This window comes from Stegostoma tigrinum, chromosome 43 (genome assembly GCF_030684315.1).
Source record: "Stegostoma tigrinum isolate sSteTig4 chromosome 43, sSteTig4.hap1, whole genome shotgun sequence".
Taxonomy (NCBI): domain Eukaryota; kingdom Metazoa; phylum Chordata; class Chondrichthyes; order Orectolobiformes; family Stegostomatidae; genus Stegostoma; species Stegostoma tigrinum.
Window position 1 is genome coordinate 727,330 of NC_081396.1, and position 15,231 is coordinate 742,560.

The following is a 15,231-nucleotide window of genomic DNA, read 5'->3' on the forward strand; positions in this document are numbered from 1 at the left end:
GAGCTGGGACATTCCATTGAGGTTGTACGGGGACGTTGGAGAGGCCCCTCCTGGAGAACCGTGTCCCATTCTGGTCTCCCGGCTACAGGAAGGGCATTATTCAACTGGAGAGGGATCGGGAGAGCTTTAGCAGGACGTTACTGGCAATGAGTTGTGAAGAGAGGCTGGGACTTTTTTCGCTGGAGCATAAGAGGCGAAAGGGAGACCTTATGGAGGCTTATAAAATCATGAGGGGCATGGATTGGGTGAACGATGGAGGGTCTTTTCCCTAGGATTGGGTTTTTCAAAACTAGGGGCTTTTTCTTTTAAAAAGGTGGGAGGAGAAAGATTTTAAAAATAGATACAAGTGACAATTTACACAGAGAGCGGTTTGTGTGGAATCAGCTTCCAGAGGGAGTGGCTGGGTGTGGGTAGAATTACAGCATTCAAAAGACATTTGGATAAGTACCTGAAGAGGGTTATGGGCCAGGAGCAGGCTGGCAGGACTGGCCTCCTTTGGGATTACGGTCAGCGCAGACTGGTTGGACCGGAGGCTCTGTTTCCGTGCTGTGTGACCTGCCTCACCTCCCTCTGCAAGGCAACACCCTCGTCTCTGGAACCAGTCGAGCGAATCACCTCAGGTAAAGGTGCTCCCCAATATCTCTGCAACTCGCTACATTTTCCTGCATTGGCTCAGCAAATAAAAGCTCTCTTTCCTCCCCCCGCCTCCCCGACCAAAACACCTTATTCCTGGCTGAAGCTGAGCGAGAGATGTTGGAGGATCATGTGGGTCATGCCTGTGACTTTAACGGCACTCACCCTGCCGTTCCCTGCTCACCCATTGATGGGAAATGCTGCAGAAATTCAGCAGCTGGGAAAGGGTCAACGATTCCAGTCTGTGACTCCTCCTGAGCGACGCACCCCCAGACTCGGGTGGTGACTCTGTCCCACTGCCGGACCTGCCCAGTTTCTCCAGCACCCTCTGCATTTGTTCGGGATGCTTGGGGAACTTTTTCCTGCCCTCGCTTCCCTGGTTTGCGTTTCTCAGCCTTAAAGTCGGGGAGACCAGTACCACGAAGCTCACTCCAGATCTCCTTCATCCTTGTCAGGAATCCACTGGCTCTCAGATAGAAAGGGGTGAGGGGGAGGGGACACAACACACACACACACACACACACACACACACACACACACAACTGACATAGGGATCGAATCTCCAACGGTGGGTCACATGCACATTGGTGTAATTTAAACACACAGAGCTTAACAGTTGATTTGGTTTACTTCAAGAGGACTGTGTCTCCATGGCTCACCGGGGGGATTCTCTTCAGATAGGAGCTCAGCGTTTACATGAGGTGGCCGGTCCATCGCCTGGCCATTTGGGTCGCGTTTGTATGGTGATGCTCCAGACACAAACCCCACAAACTCCTAAGTCAACAAAAAGCCAAGGAGCAGATGCGCACACGGGCGGTGGGCGGTCTCGTTTGCCCCTGCTGGGTGCTAGGCAGTGAACGCCGGCCCCGGCACACCGGCGCTTACCTGCCCGGGAGGGGTGGTCTGACGGCGACCCACTCCCCTCGGCGCTGCCACCTCTGACAGGAGCAGGAGTTGGACTCCTGGCCAGGTAACAGCCGCCCCCCCCCCCACCACCAGGGGGCCCGACTGGCACCGGAAGAGGAATGACCCGCCCATGCAGGACCGTGTCTTGGGAATACCTTGGGATTTCCCAAGGAACTGGGGGTCCAGAAGAGAAAGGACGAGATGGACGAGCCCAGTTGCGAGGTGGAAGCTTGGAGACGGTTTCGCCCGCGCGCCACTCATTGACCAAACCCCTCCGAAAATCATTGCGGCCTCTTTACTGATGACTGAAGCACGGTCCATTGGGAATGAGAGCAGGAGGCACCTTTGAGCGACAGGGGACGGGGTGTCGGGGGGGGGGTGAGGGGTGGAGCGACGTCCTGGAGGGGAGAGGTGGGTGGGGTGGGTTCCACGCTAGGCCTGCTCGAGGACAACTGGGCTGTGGCCAGAGACCTCGCATCATTCCAAGGCCCGTGACGACGGTCTCGAGGAGGGGGAGGCCGGGATGGTGGAACTCGGCGAGTGAGGAGCTGGGGGCGTCTCAGGCACAGAGTCACAGATCTCCAGCACGGCGGCGTTGAACTCCTCCGGGCGGTCAGCATACACGTGATGGGACGCTCCCTCAATGGCCTGCAGGGGGGAGGGAGACAGGGGGACACCATGTGTGTTAGCAGCAACGGGGTGTGTGGGTGGGGTGTGTGGATGGGGTGGTCTGCGAGGTGGGGGTGTGTGGTGTGTGAGGTAGGGGTGTGTGGATGGGGTGGTGCGCGAGGTGGGGGTGTTTGGTGTGTGAGGTATGGGTGTGTGGATGGGGTGGTGCGCGAGGTGGGGGTGTGTGGTGTGTGGGTGGGGTGGTGTGCGAGGTGGGGGTGTGTATGTGGATGGGATGTGTGGGTGGGTGGGTGGGGTGGTGTGCAAGGTAGGGGTGTGTGGATGGGGTGGTGCGCGAGGTAGGGGTGTGTGGATGGGGTGTGTGGGTGGGTGGGGTGGTGTGCAAGGTGGGGTGCGAGGGGTGTGTGTGTGTATGTGTGGGTGGAGTGGTGTGCGAGGGTGGGGGTGTGGTGTGTGAGGTAGGGATGTGTGGGTGGGGTGGTGTGCGAGGTGGGGGTGTGTATGTGGATGGGATCTGTGGGCGGGTGGGGTGGTGTGCGAGGGGTATGTGTGTGTGTATGTGTGTGTATGTGTGTGTGGGGTGGAGTGCGAGGTGGGGGTGGGGGTGTGGGTGGGGTGTGGGTTGAGTGGTGTGTGAGGTGGGGGTGTGTGGTGTGTTGGGGGTGTATGTGGGTGGGGTGGTGTGCATGCGTGCGTGTGGGGGTGTGTGTGCGGGCGTGGGGGTGTGTGGGTGAGAATGTGTGGGTGGGGGTGTGTGGGTGCACGGTGTGTGTGTGTGTGTGGGGGTGTGCATGCGTGTGTGTGTGTGTGTGTGTGTGTGTGTGTGTGCAGGGGTGTGCGTGTGGGGGTGCGCGGGTGTGGGGGTGTGGGTGTGTTTGGCGGCTCGTGGTCCGTATTCAGCACGAGTTACTCACCATCGTCCGCACATACGAATGTGGCCGCAAGCTCTTGACCTGCTCCCCGCTGCTGGCTTCGATCCAGGAGCGGGATCCATAGATCAGGGTGATGGGAACGTCCTTCGGGATCAAGTGGATCCGGCCCAGCATCGGTCTCTTCGCCCAGCCGAAGGATTCTGACAGCACTTTGAAAGCTGCCTCGCCGCTGAGGGGAGGAGGTGCTCTTTAGTGTGTGAACTGGTGGATCAGGCCAGCCCACTGTACAGTGCGCAGGGACCCTCCCCAATTCCCGGGATAACTGGGACACTACCTCCCTGAGCCTTCCATTCGCATCCCCCCGGGGCTCAAACCCGACCGGCTGACTGGCTTTCCTGATCGCTTGTTGTAACCTGCTCCCTCGGCTTCTGTGACCCATCTGCTCGGTCCCCCAGATCCCTCTGCATCCCCCAGCTCTGTAATCCCTCGCCCTTTGCTTTGGGCAGACAGAACTCAAACAGACAATTTTGCGCTTTCCCACCGTGCCTTCCCTCCCTGCAAAATTCCGAAGTTGCGATGTGCTCTGCAGTGATGGGCTGAACGACTGGTTTCTCTCCAGTGTTTTATGGTTATAGTCACAGTTGTACAGCATGGACGCAGACCCTTCACTTCAACCTGTCCCTGCCGACCAGATGTCCTAAACCTACTCTCATCATTTACTGGCCCATGTCCCCTTAAACCCTTGTTACCACTCCTCAGCCATTCGGCCCATCAGATCAGGCGCAATGGGTTGAACGGCCACCCCTGCTCCTACTTCTTGTGGACGATTTGACTGCAAGAGGATTCCGAGTGCGCGGTCGTAAAGCCTCACGTGGGCACCACAGGGGGTCAGCACCAAGCGACGACTGCATTCAGCACCAGGCCAGTAGGAGGCACTAGCCAACCCGGCCGACCCAGAGGGGACCACGAACGAACCCCTTACCTGGGGGTCTGGGCGTTGCAGTGATAGACATATTCCAGTATCGTGTCATCCTCAAAGTACTCCGAGTATTTCCTCTTTAAATCCGGCCGGAATCGCTGCACGAGGGATGGACCTGAGGAGAGAACGACAGTCACTGCCTTACTGAGGGGGGGGGGGTAGGGAATACAGTCTCTCCTTTACTGAGGGGGGGTTACAGTCACTGCCTTACTGAGGGGGGGGTAGGGAATACAGTCTCTCCTTTACTGAGGGGGGGGGTAGGGAATACAGTCTCTCCTTTACTGAGGGGGGGTTACAGTCACTGCCTTACTGAGGGGGGGGGGTAGGGAATACAGTCTCTCCTTTACTGAGGGGGGGGTTACAGTCACTCTCGATACAGTCACTCCCTCACTAAGTCGGGGGGGGATACAGTCACTCCCTTACTGAGGGGGGGGTGGAATACTAGGGGAAGGACACACTCACCCCAGGGTCCCGCTGCCCTCAGCACTGCCCCCGCACCCCCCCACCCTGTGTCCCACACTCACCCCAGGGTCCCGCTGCCCTCAGCACCACTCCCGCCCACCCCCTACCCTCTACACTTACCCCAGGGTCCCGCTGCCCTCGCACCAACCCCCCACCACCCCACCCCATGTCCCACACTCACCCCAGGGTCCCGCTGCCCTCAGCACTGCCCCCGCACCCCCCCACCCCGTGTCCCACACTCACCCCAGGGTCCCGCTGCCCTCAGCACTGCTTCCCCACCCCGTGTCCCACACTCACCCCAGGGTCCCGCTGCCCTCAGCACCGCTCCCGCCCACCCCCTACCCTCTACACTCACCCCAGGGTCCCGCTGCCCTCAGCACCGCTCCCGCCCACCCCCTACCCTCTACACTTACCCCAGGGTCCCGCTGCCCTCGTACCAACCCCCCACCACCCCACCCCATGTCCCACACTCACCCCAGGGTCCCGCTGCCCTCAGCACTGCCAGGAAGTTGAACCTGCCTAGGACGGTAGCAGCAGCTTTCGCCCACATCGGGGGTTTCCAGGTTTCCGAGAGATCGGCCGGTCTCTCCGGGAGTCCCCAGGGATCCACCAGGATCAGGTGCTTCACTCTGCGAGGGGGTAAAGGAAGGAGGGGAGAGAGTTAACATGGTGTGGCGGGCAGGGATGGTCAGAAATCCCCTCCCCTCCCTCTACATTCACTCCCCCAACCTTACCATCGCACCCCTAATCTCTCCTCTCCCCGCCCCCAATCTTCCTCTTCCCTGGGCGTTCTCTCTCTCTCTCACCCCCTTCCCCTTCTCCATTCCTTTTTTCTCCATTACACCTTCCCTCTCCCTCCCTCTCCTGGCTCATCCCCCTCGTCTCTCCCCGGCCACCCCCTGCTCCTGTACTCCTTCCCGCTCTCACGCAGCCCCCCAACCTTTGATTCTCCGTTACCCCCCCCCCTACCGGGTGCAATTACTTGTGGCCAGTTGGCCCCCCCACCCCCCCTCACCTGTCTGGGTGCTGGATGGTGTAGCTGGCTGCCAGAAAGCCACCCAGGCTGTGCCCCAGCAGTAACATCTTGCTGATACCCAGCTGTTCCCTCCACTCCTCGATGGAGTCGACAAACTGAGCCTCCACTTCCTCAGGCTCCAAGGGGAACCGGGGCCGCGAGCTCCGGCCGAATCCCAGCAGGTCGAAGGCGTGGACTGGATGGCGCTGGCTCAGGCTCTCCATGTTCTGGACCCAGAGCCCCAGGCCCCCTCCAAAACCATGGACCAAGACCAGGGGCGTCCTCTTCCCTGAAGTACCCTGCCCACCGGGCACTGCCCCGTCCTCCTCCGGGCTCAGCGACACCGTCCAGATCCTCTCACCGCACGGTAACCTCACGTAGCGGGATTCCATCCGGGAGTGGATCACTGAGGCCGCGGGGAAGGGGGGGTGGTGTGGAATGGGGTAGGGGTGAGTGAGTGAGTGAGAGAGACCGAGCGGGGGAGGGAGGGAGAGAGAGATGTAGGAGAGAGAGGGACAGAGTGACAGAAGGTGGAGTGAGGGAGGCATGGTGGAAGGAGCGAGAGAGAGAGAGAGAGAGAGAGAGAGAAAGAGAGAACGAGAGAGGGAGAGAGAGCGCGGGGTTGGGGGGGAAAGAGAGGGGGAGACAGTGGGGCAGGGGAGCAGGTAGAGAGAGGGGGAGGGAAGGGGAGAGAGAGGCGGGAGGAGAGAGGGGGAAAAGGCGAGGGAGGAAGGTGGAGAGTGTGGGGGAGGGAGAAGAGCAGGGAGAGAGAAAGAGATAGAGAGAGGAATGGAGGGGGAGAGAGCGGCATGGGAGGGGGAGAGCACGGGGGGAGGGAGGGGGAGACAGCGGGGCAGGGGAGAGAGGGGGAGAGGGGAGGGGAGCAGGGAGAGAGAGAGGGGAATGGGGGAGACAGTGGGGTGTGGAGAGAGGGAGAAGGGAGCAGGGAGACAGAGAGAGAGAGAGAGATGAATGGAGGGGGAGAGCGCGGGGGAGGGAATGGGAGTCAGTGAGGTAGGGGAGTGGGGAGAGAGGGTCGGGAGGAAGAGAGCAGGGGAGGGGGGGAGGGGAGCAGGGGAGATAGGGAGGGGGGAGAGAGAGGTTGGCGAGAGAGAGGGGGATGGAAGGGGAGGGGAGAGAGCAGCAGGAGGGAGAGAGGGGTAGGGGAGGTTGGGGCAGGGTGGGGGAGGGGAGGGAAAGGGCGCAGGGTATTAGAGGGGAGTGGGTGAAGGGAAGAGTGGAAGGGGGAAAGAGGGTGGAGAGAAGTGTCATGGCCTTCATTAGAGGCTGATTTCCAGATTATTCCGATATTCACATTCCCCGACCTGCCCCGGCAGGGTGACCAGCCCAACTCACCAGGACAAGAGACAGTAGGAGCTGCCGATGCTGGAGAATCTGAGACAACAAGGTGTGGAGCTGGATGAACACAGCAGGCCAAGCAGCATCACAGGAGCAGGAAGGGTGACGTTTTGGGCCTAAACCCTTCTTCAGAAAATAAGGTTTGTCCGGAGTGATGAGGGTTACTTCTTCAGGGTAAGCATCCTTAGAAGAGGCTTCACAGTGGGGTTAAAATTGTATATCAGAGGTTGTAGGAACTGCAGATGCTGGAGAATCTGAGATAACAAGGTGTAGAGCTGGATGAACACAGCAGGCTGAGCAGCATCACAGGAGCAGGAAGGGTGACGTTTTGGAAAGTTCTGAAGAAGGGTCCCAACCCGAAACATCAGCTTTCCTTCTCCTCTGCTGCTGCCTGGCCCCTCCAGATCCACACTGTCTCATCTCCGGGAGTACCCATAATAAAAACCCCCAGGATACAGGAGCAGATTGATGCTATTTGGCACATCACATGTGGCTGATGTGATTTCCAATTCCATTCTCCTTCCTCCTCCCCATAACCCCTCGATCCCCTCACTTATCAAGAACCCATCTATCTCTGTCTCGCCTTTGTACACTCCCACTTTTGCTATGGACAGTGGCCAGCCCTGCACGCTGCCTCCTGTGGTCAAATATCCCATATGAAGCTATTCCTCACGTCCTCCACCATGTTACATTCCGGGTCATTCTCCCACCAAGTCCTGTTGCAGATCCCAATCCAGACTAATTTCAAACCCCAAGAGGCCCTTGCTCTCTCCAGGTCAGAAGAAGAGAGTAACTCCCATCCTGTACCACACGCTCCCCCACCCAAAGCCTGTCCCACAATCAGCAAGGCACAAGGCAGGAGGGGGAGGGAATACCCCCCACTTGCCCCCAGATGGGAGCGGGGGGGGGAAGCTCCGACAACACTCGAGAAGCACAGCACCATGCAGGGACAGAGCAGTGCCCCCCCAACACCCCATCACTCGATGGGCACCACACCCACAAACATCCCCTCCTCCCTGGCACCGCTCAGGCACAGCCGCAGCAGTGTGTGCCCTCTACCAGATGCCCTGCAGAGACTCACCGAGGCTCCTCGGGCAGCACCTTCCGAACCCCACGGCCACTTCCGTCCAGAAGGACAAGGGGCAGCATGTACATGGGAACACCAGCCCCCTGCAAATTCCCCTGGACAGGCTTTTCTGGGGGTGGCGGGGGGGAGAATGAAAGAGTCAGGACGGGAGTTACAGCTGCAGGATTCCCAGCCTCCGACCTGCTCCTGTAGCCCCTGTGTTTATATGGGCTGGGTCCGGCTCAGTGTCCCAGGATATTGATAGTGGGGGGATTCAGTGAGGGTAATGCCATTGAATGCCAAGGTGGAGTGGTGAGATTGTCTCTTGCTGGTGATGGTAATAGCCTGGCATTTGCATGGCACGAATGTCACTTGTCACTAGACAAGCCATGCCACTCAACAAAGGCCAGGGAAACCCAATGATGTTGTTGCCACGTTGCCCGATGGGCTGGCACCCAGTTCTCAGGCAAATGGGGAAGGGGCCGGTTAAGATGCAACTTCCCGGTTTCTCTCTTCCCCATCCGCTCCCCCATCCCACAACCAAAGGCGGCACTGTGCCAATGCAAGTTGTTGTTGTCGCGCTCGGAAGGTGCCAGCTTACCTGACAGGATCCGCTCCTCAACAGCCTTGAGCTGGGCCATGGAGGTCGGGCACCAGGCAGGTATCCAACTGGAAAACCAACTCGGGGTTCTAGCACCAAACAGACAGAGACAGAGTAACGGTGAGGGGTGGTGTCTGTGAGAGGTCCGGGCAGATCACAGGCCGGAGGGGAGGCGGCTGACCGGGGGCTGCTCTCTCTAAGCTGCCCTGCACCCCCTCCCCGTCTCCGTCGCCCCCTCCACATCTCCGTCGCCCCCTCCACCCCCTCCCTGTCTCTGTCGCCCCCTGCACCCCCTCCCTGTCTCCGTTGCCCCCTTCATCCCCCTGCAACCCCTCCCCATCTCCATCGCTCCCTCCACCCCCTCCCCGTCACCCCATCCTTCCCCCTGCACCCCCTCCCCATCTCCATCACCCCCTCGACCCTCCTGCACCCCCTCCCCCTCTCCGTCACCCCCTCCCCCTCTCCGTCACCCCCCTCCACCCCCCTGCATCCCCTCCCCCTCTCCGTCACCCCCCCTCCACCCCCTCCCTGTCTGTCGCCCCCTGCACCTCCTCCCTTTCGCCATAAGCCCCTCCACTCCCCTACAACCCCTCCCTATCTCCGTCACCTCTCCAGCCCCCTCCCTCTCTCTGTAAACCCCTCGACCCCACTGCACCCCCTCCCCCTCTCCGTAAGACCCTCCACCCCCCTGCTCCCCCTCTCTATCTCCGTCACATCCTCCAACCCCCTCCACATCTCTGTCACCCCCGACACCCCCTCCCTGCCTCCACCACCCCCTCCCTATCTCCGTATCCCCCTCCAGTCCTGACAACCCCTCCATGTCTCCGTCACCCCCTCCAGTCCCGACACCCCCTCCCTTTCTCCGTCACCCCCTCCAGCCCCCCACACACCCTCCCTATCCCAGGAACCTCCTCCAGAGGAGGACCAGCCAATCTGTGATGCCACTCCTGCCGAGCAGCTGGGTGTCCTGATGCAAGTCACGGACGTCATCCAATGTGGGAAAGATTAGGACATAATGGAAACAGAGTTTCACCTCATCAGGTCAGCTCCTCCATTCAATTGTTTTTGTTATGTCTCTCAAACCTATTCTCCTGCCTCCTCCCTCTAACCCTTGACCCCCCCATTAACCAAGAACCTATCTCTGTTGTAAAGACAGTCTGTGACCCACAGATTCCCCCCACCCTCCCGCTGAAGGAATTCCTCCCCATCTCAGTTTGAAAGGATTGAAACGCCTACCCCCACCCCTCACCCTGAAGCTGTGCCCTCAACTCCTGGTCTCTCCTACTCTGCATCCACTCCATCCAGGCCCCCCGCCAACAGGAGAGCGGGACAAACATCCTTAGGCGATCACAACTCCTTCGTAGCTTAGCAATGAGATCCAGGTCTGCGCTTCCCCAAGCCCCTCTTCACAAGGTTTTCATACGGTAGACTGGTTAGTAACGGGAGATCACATGGGATTCAGGGTGAGCTTTCCAACTGGATCCAGAATTGGATTAATGGCAGGAGGGTGATGGAGCAGGGTTGTTTTTCAGGTCACAGGCCTGTTTCCCACAGAGACTGGTGATGGCTCTGCTTTTATTTGTCGCTTACATAAACGGCTTGGACGAAAATATAAGATGACAACGAGATTGGTGGTTTAGTGTTCAGGGAAGAAGGTTATCCAAGATGACAAAGGGATTTCAATCAATTGCTGAGGAATGACAGGTAGAGTTCAATTCGGAGAAGGGCGAGGTGTTGCGTTTTGGTAAAACAGACAGGGGCGGGACCCTGGGCAGGGCTGTAGGGCAGAGGGATCTTGTGGTTCAGGTACATCATCCCGTGAAGTCTGTGTCACAGGGAGACAGGGCAAGTAAGGAGGTGTTTAACACAGTTTGCCTTCATTGCTCAGACCTTAGAGTGTCAGAGTTGGGGACGTCATGTTGAGGTTGTACAGGGATATTGGAGAGACCTCTCCTGGAAAACCATGTCCAGTTCTGGGCACTCCCCCCGTTACAGGAAGGATATGATTAAACTGGAGAGGGTTCAGAAAAGGCTTACCAGGATGTTGCCGGGAATGGAGGGATTAAGTTATGAGGAGAGGATGGATAGGTTGGGAATTTTCTTTTTACCTGGAGCATAGGAGGCTGAGGGGTGACCTTATAGAGGTTTATAAAATCACGAGGGGTTTGGATAAGGCGAAAGGTAAGGGTCTTTCCCCAGGGTTAGTGAGTTCGGAACAATGGGGCACACTTTTAAGATGAGAGGAGAAAGATTTAAAAAACGAGGGGCAACTTTTTGTTGTAAACACAGACAGCGGTTCATGTGTGGAATGAACTTTCAGAGGAAGTGGTCGATGTGGGTACAGTTACAACATTTAAAAAACATTTGGATAGGTATATGAATACAAAACGTATGGAGAGATACGGGCCAAATGCAGGCAGGTGGGGCTAGTTGAGTTGGACTGAAGTGAGTTGGACTGTTTCTATGCTATGTGGCTCTATGACTGCAGATCTTGGTTTGAAAAATTCCCACGCTAACTGATATATAATATATACACACACAGACACAGCTGTAAAACAGCTGAGGAGAAGTGACAGAAAAAGAGAACAGAAACTGAAAAATACCAGCCAAACTGGGGAAAGTTTTCAGGAAGGAATTAACCTTCAAACCCACGTTTCAAACTGCTGAGAAATTGACATTAAAAATAAAATTACTGATTAGACCCAGTGGGAACATATTTGCTGGAATTGGGCTCGAAATCATTTTTATTAAATGGCACTGGGGAGGTAATGGCCTAGAGGTATTCTCGCTGGATTGTTAATCCAGAGATAACAAAGTGTGGAGCTGGATGAACGCAGCAGGCCCAGCAGCATCTCAGGAGCACAAAAGCTGACGTTTCGGGCCAAGACCCTTCATCAGAAAAGGGGAATGGGGAGAGGGTTCCTGGCCTGCTGTGTTCATCCAGCTCCACACTTGGTTATCTCGGATTCTCCAGCATCTTCAGTTCCCATTATCTCTGTTAATCCAGAGAGCCAGGTAATGTTCTGGGGGCCTGGGTTCAAATCCCACGAGTGAAATTTGAATTCAATAAATGTCTGGCGTTGGGAAATTTAAAGATAAAGAATCTGTGAATTTATTGTCAATTGTCAGGGGAAAAACCCACCTGGGTCACTAATGTCCTTTAGGGAAGGAAACTGCCGTCCTTACCTGGTCTGGCCTACATGTGACTCCAGACCCACAGCAATGTGGTTAACGCTGATTGCCTCTGGGCAGGTAAGGATGGGTAATAAATGCTGCCGAGCCAGCTACACCCTCATCCCTTGAATCAATAAAGGAAATAAATTAATGTGGTCTGTGTGCATGGATGGCCAAAGAAAGAGCAAGATTAGACCACTTGGCCTGTGATTCAATCAGATCAGCCACGGATCACTTCAGCTCTGTACTCCTGCATCACCCCCTCAGTCATTGACAGTCTAACTCGGTCTCAAAACTGCTGAGAAATTCGGCATCCACCCTCTTTTTTGAGGGAGGGTCTTTCAAAGACTCTCAACCCTCTGAGAGAAGAGATCTCGGTTTTAAATGGGTGCCCTCTTATTTCTAAATGACTCGTCACATCATCATCAAATCCCCACAGTGCGGAAACAGGCCCTTCGGCCCAACAAGTCCACACCGACCCTCGGAGTCCCATCCAGTCCCCGCCCCCTAACCTACACACCCCTGAACACTACGCGCAATTTCCCATGGCCAATCCACCTAGTCCACACATCTTTGGACTGTGGGAGGAAACCGGAGCACCCGGAGGAAACCCACACAGATACAGGGAGAACATGCAAACTCCACACAGACAGTTGCCCGAGGCTGGAATTGAACCCGGGTCCCTGGCGCTGTGAGGCTGCAGTGCTAACCACTGAGCCATCCTGCCAGCCTGAAAAAGGCCTTCTTTTCACTTCCTGCTTGCCAACCAATCTTCTACCTGTGCCAACATGATACTTGCCCCCACACCATTCTGCAATAACCTTTGAAAGGGCATCTTATCAAATGCCTTCTGGAAATCTAAATACATAACATGTAGAGGTTCCCAGTGTCCAAAGCACAAGTTACTTCTTCAATAGATTCCTGTAAATTAATGAAACATGTTTACACTTTGATAAAACCAGGTTGGTTCTGGCTGATTGTCTTGAACTCATTCAAGTGTCCTGTTATTACAGTCTAATAGCTTCTAAAGTTCTCTCTGTGACAAATGTTAAGCTAACCGGCCTGCAGTTTCCTGCTTGCCGGCTCCATCCCCGTCAGTCAACTATTTTCCAAATTGAAACAATCATCCCCGAATAGACTTGGGGGGGGGGGGGGGTGGTGGGGAGCTGGAAGGAGGCGGTGTGTGTGTGGTGAATGAAAGGCATCTGGGGGAAGGCAGCCTACAGAGGACCATTCGGGGACCCAGGAGAAGACTTTGCTCCGGAACTGGAAAGAGCGAGGCGGAAGATATTCGACCAGGAGCTTGCAACTTACACTTGCTCAGCATCGTCTTCCATTCGGCCTCCGCCTTTGATCCAGGAGTCCCCCCGGGGACTGGAGAGGCTTGGAACTCGGAGACGCGACGTAACAATGGATTAGAACGCGGAGACAGAATGTAACAATTAAATAGAACCCTGAGACACAATGTAACAATCAAACAGAATCCTGAGACACAATGTAACAATCAAACAGAATCCTGAGACACAATGTAACAATCAAACAGAAGCCGGCGATACAACGTAACAATCGGAAAGAACTTTCGGAACAGTCAGCTGACCAGGCTTCCTGAAATGAACGAGGGGGCGAGACCAGAGCTCAATCACGAGTTAGTTCCTGCTATGACAGGACTGTTTCGGCCCCAGTTTCATTCCTGTGCAAGCAAGTTTTACCATGGGAGGTGTTTTCGCACCACACCCTTTTAAATTTCGGGTTATCAGTTCGGAACAGAACAGTGTGGAAGGCAAACAGACTCGGGCGTTTTCAACTCCCAGGGCTGACTGGTAAACACGGAGTGAGGCAGTGTATGAGGGAGAGGGAGAAATACCTGATCGAGGAGCTGAGGCAGTAGAGATGGGGGAGGTTGCGAGGGTTATGGGCAGGAGGTGGTGGTCAGATGTGAGGACGAACTGATCAAGCGACGGAGGGAGAACGTCTGGCAGAACAAAAGCCTGAAATGTGGCCTGTTGGCGGCTAGTGGGTACAAGTAGCTCGCAGGGTCATGTGAGTAGCACAGAGAAACTGTATGACCGCAACCAGGTTCTCGACAGAGAGTTCAGTGACATCGTGAGGTGATCGGCCTTCTCGCCAGCTTCAGAAACAGAAGTTGCTGGGAAAGCTCAGCAGGTCTGGCAGCATCTGTGGAGGAGAAAACAGAGTTTCAGTTTTGGGTCTGGTGACCCCTTCCTCAGTCTGGTCTGCTTCACACTGTCAGACAGGCTGGAAATGACTGCAGTTCCCCACAGTCCTGACACTTTCTGGACTCCTGGCTTTTCTTTCAATGGGCAAATTAGAAGGTTTTAGCAAAAACTGTTTGAGGCTTTCGTCTGATCCCGACTGGGATCAACTGTGATAAGTTTACAAAGGGAATAGAGTGTAAAAACAGGGAGTTTTTGTTAAAATTATACGATACATTGGTCAGATCCCAGGGCTGTCTCCCACTTGGGCGGTGAGAGCCTATGTTTCACTGTAGGAGCTTAGCTGGCAGCACGGATGGATTGAGCTGGGAAAGGGTAATTTTCTGGGTGGTATTGGCAAGAGATGAGAGGGAGTCATGCCTGAGTGCCCTGGGAGGGTAATGTGGTTCACTGCTTTCCAAAACTCATTACACGCTTCAGTGAGACTCAGGAACATGTTCAGTCCATTCCAACTCTGATTTACAATGACAGTATTGATCCTGTGTGTTCCTGCTCAATTCAAATATTCCTCTATCTCTGTCACCTCATCCACCCCCCTACACCCCCTCCCTACCTCTGTCACCCCCTCCAGCCTCCTACATCCCCTCCCTATCTGTCAGCTCCTCTAGCCCCCTAAACCCCCTCCCTATCTCTGCCACCTCATCCACCTCCCTACACCCCCTCCCTATCTGTCACCCCCTCCAGCCTCCTACACCCCCTCCAGCCCCTATACACCCTCCCTATCTCTGTAACCCCCTCCAGCCCCCTACACCCCCTCCCTATCTCTGTCACTCCCTCAGCCCCCTACACCCCCTCCCTATCTGTCATCCCCTCCAGCCTCCTACACCCCCTCCCTATCTCTGTCACCCCCTCCAGCCCCTATACACCCTCCCTATCTGTCACCCCCTCGAACCTCCTACACCCCCTCCCTATCTGTCACCCCTTCCAGCCCCTATACATCCTCCCTATCTGTCACCCCCTCCAACCTCCCACACCCCCTCCCTAACTGCCACCCCCTCCAGCCCCTATACACCCTCCCTATCTGCCACCCCTTCCAGCCCCTATACACCCTCCCTATCTGTCACCCCCTCCAGCCTCCTACACCCCCTCCCTATCTGTCACCCCTTCCAGCCCCTATACACCCTCCCTATCTGTCACCCCCTCCAACCTCCTACACCCCCTCCCTATCTCTGTCACCCCCTCCAGCCCCTATACATCCTCCCTATCTGTCACCCCCTCCAGCCTCCTACACCCCCTCCAGCCCCTATACACCCTCCCTATCTCTGTAACCCCCTCCAGCCCCCTACACCCCCTCGCTATC

The 15,231-nt window shown here is 56.3% G+C and overlaps 1 protein-coding gene across 3 annotated transcripts; it reads right to left on the reverse strand.

Moving 5' to 3' along the window:
• Window positions 1-1,242: 1,242 nt before the first annotated feature.
• LOC132206757 ((Lyso)-N-acylphosphatidylethanolamine lipase-like) lies at window positions 1,243-13,750 on the reverse strand. 3 transcript variants are annotated; one of them, XM_059641711.1, is made up of 8 exons: window positions 13,562-13,750; window positions 13,012-13,151; window positions 8,524-8,612; window positions 5,498-5,903; window positions 4,957-5,111; window positions 4,024-4,135; window positions 3,084-3,270; window positions 1,243-2,187 (listed from the first exon to the last, which is right to left on the reverse strand). In XM_059641711.1, the coding sequence occupies exons 2-8, from the start codon at window positions 13,032-13,034 to the stop codon at window positions 2,017-2,019; spliced, it is 1,143 nt and encodes a 380-aa protein (XP_059497694.1). In that variant the 5' UTR covers window positions 13,035-13,151; window positions 13,562-13,750; the 3' UTR covers window positions 1,243-2,016. The 3 variants fall into 3 exon arrangements, with proteins under 3 accessions (XP_059497694.1, XP_059497695.1, XP_059497693.1); XM_059641712.1 differs by lacking the exon at window positions 13,562-13,750 and adding an exon at window positions 11,710-11,821 and having other exon boundaries at window positions 13,012-13,520; XM_059641710.1 differs by lacking the exon at window positions 13,562-13,750 and having other exon boundaries at window positions 13,012-13,520.
• Between the last annotated feature and the right edge of the window lie 1,481 nt (window positions 13,751-15,231).

What these genes read in the sequence shown, in the direction of transcription:
- LOC132206757 (XM_059641711.1), bottom strand. Translation starts at nt 13,034, where the DNA reads ATGGAAGACGATGCTGAGCAAGT. An exon ending in TGAGGAGCGGATCCTGTCAG is followed by an intron (nt 5,904 to 8,523) that starts GTAAGCTGGCAC and finishes CCGCGGCCTCAG; the next exon opens with TGATCCACTCCCGGATGGAA. An exon ending in ATTCGTATGTGCGGACGATG is followed by an intron (nt 2,188 to 3,083) that starts GTGAGTAACTCG and finishes TCCCCCCTGCAG; the next exon opens with GCCATTGAGGGAGCGTCCCA.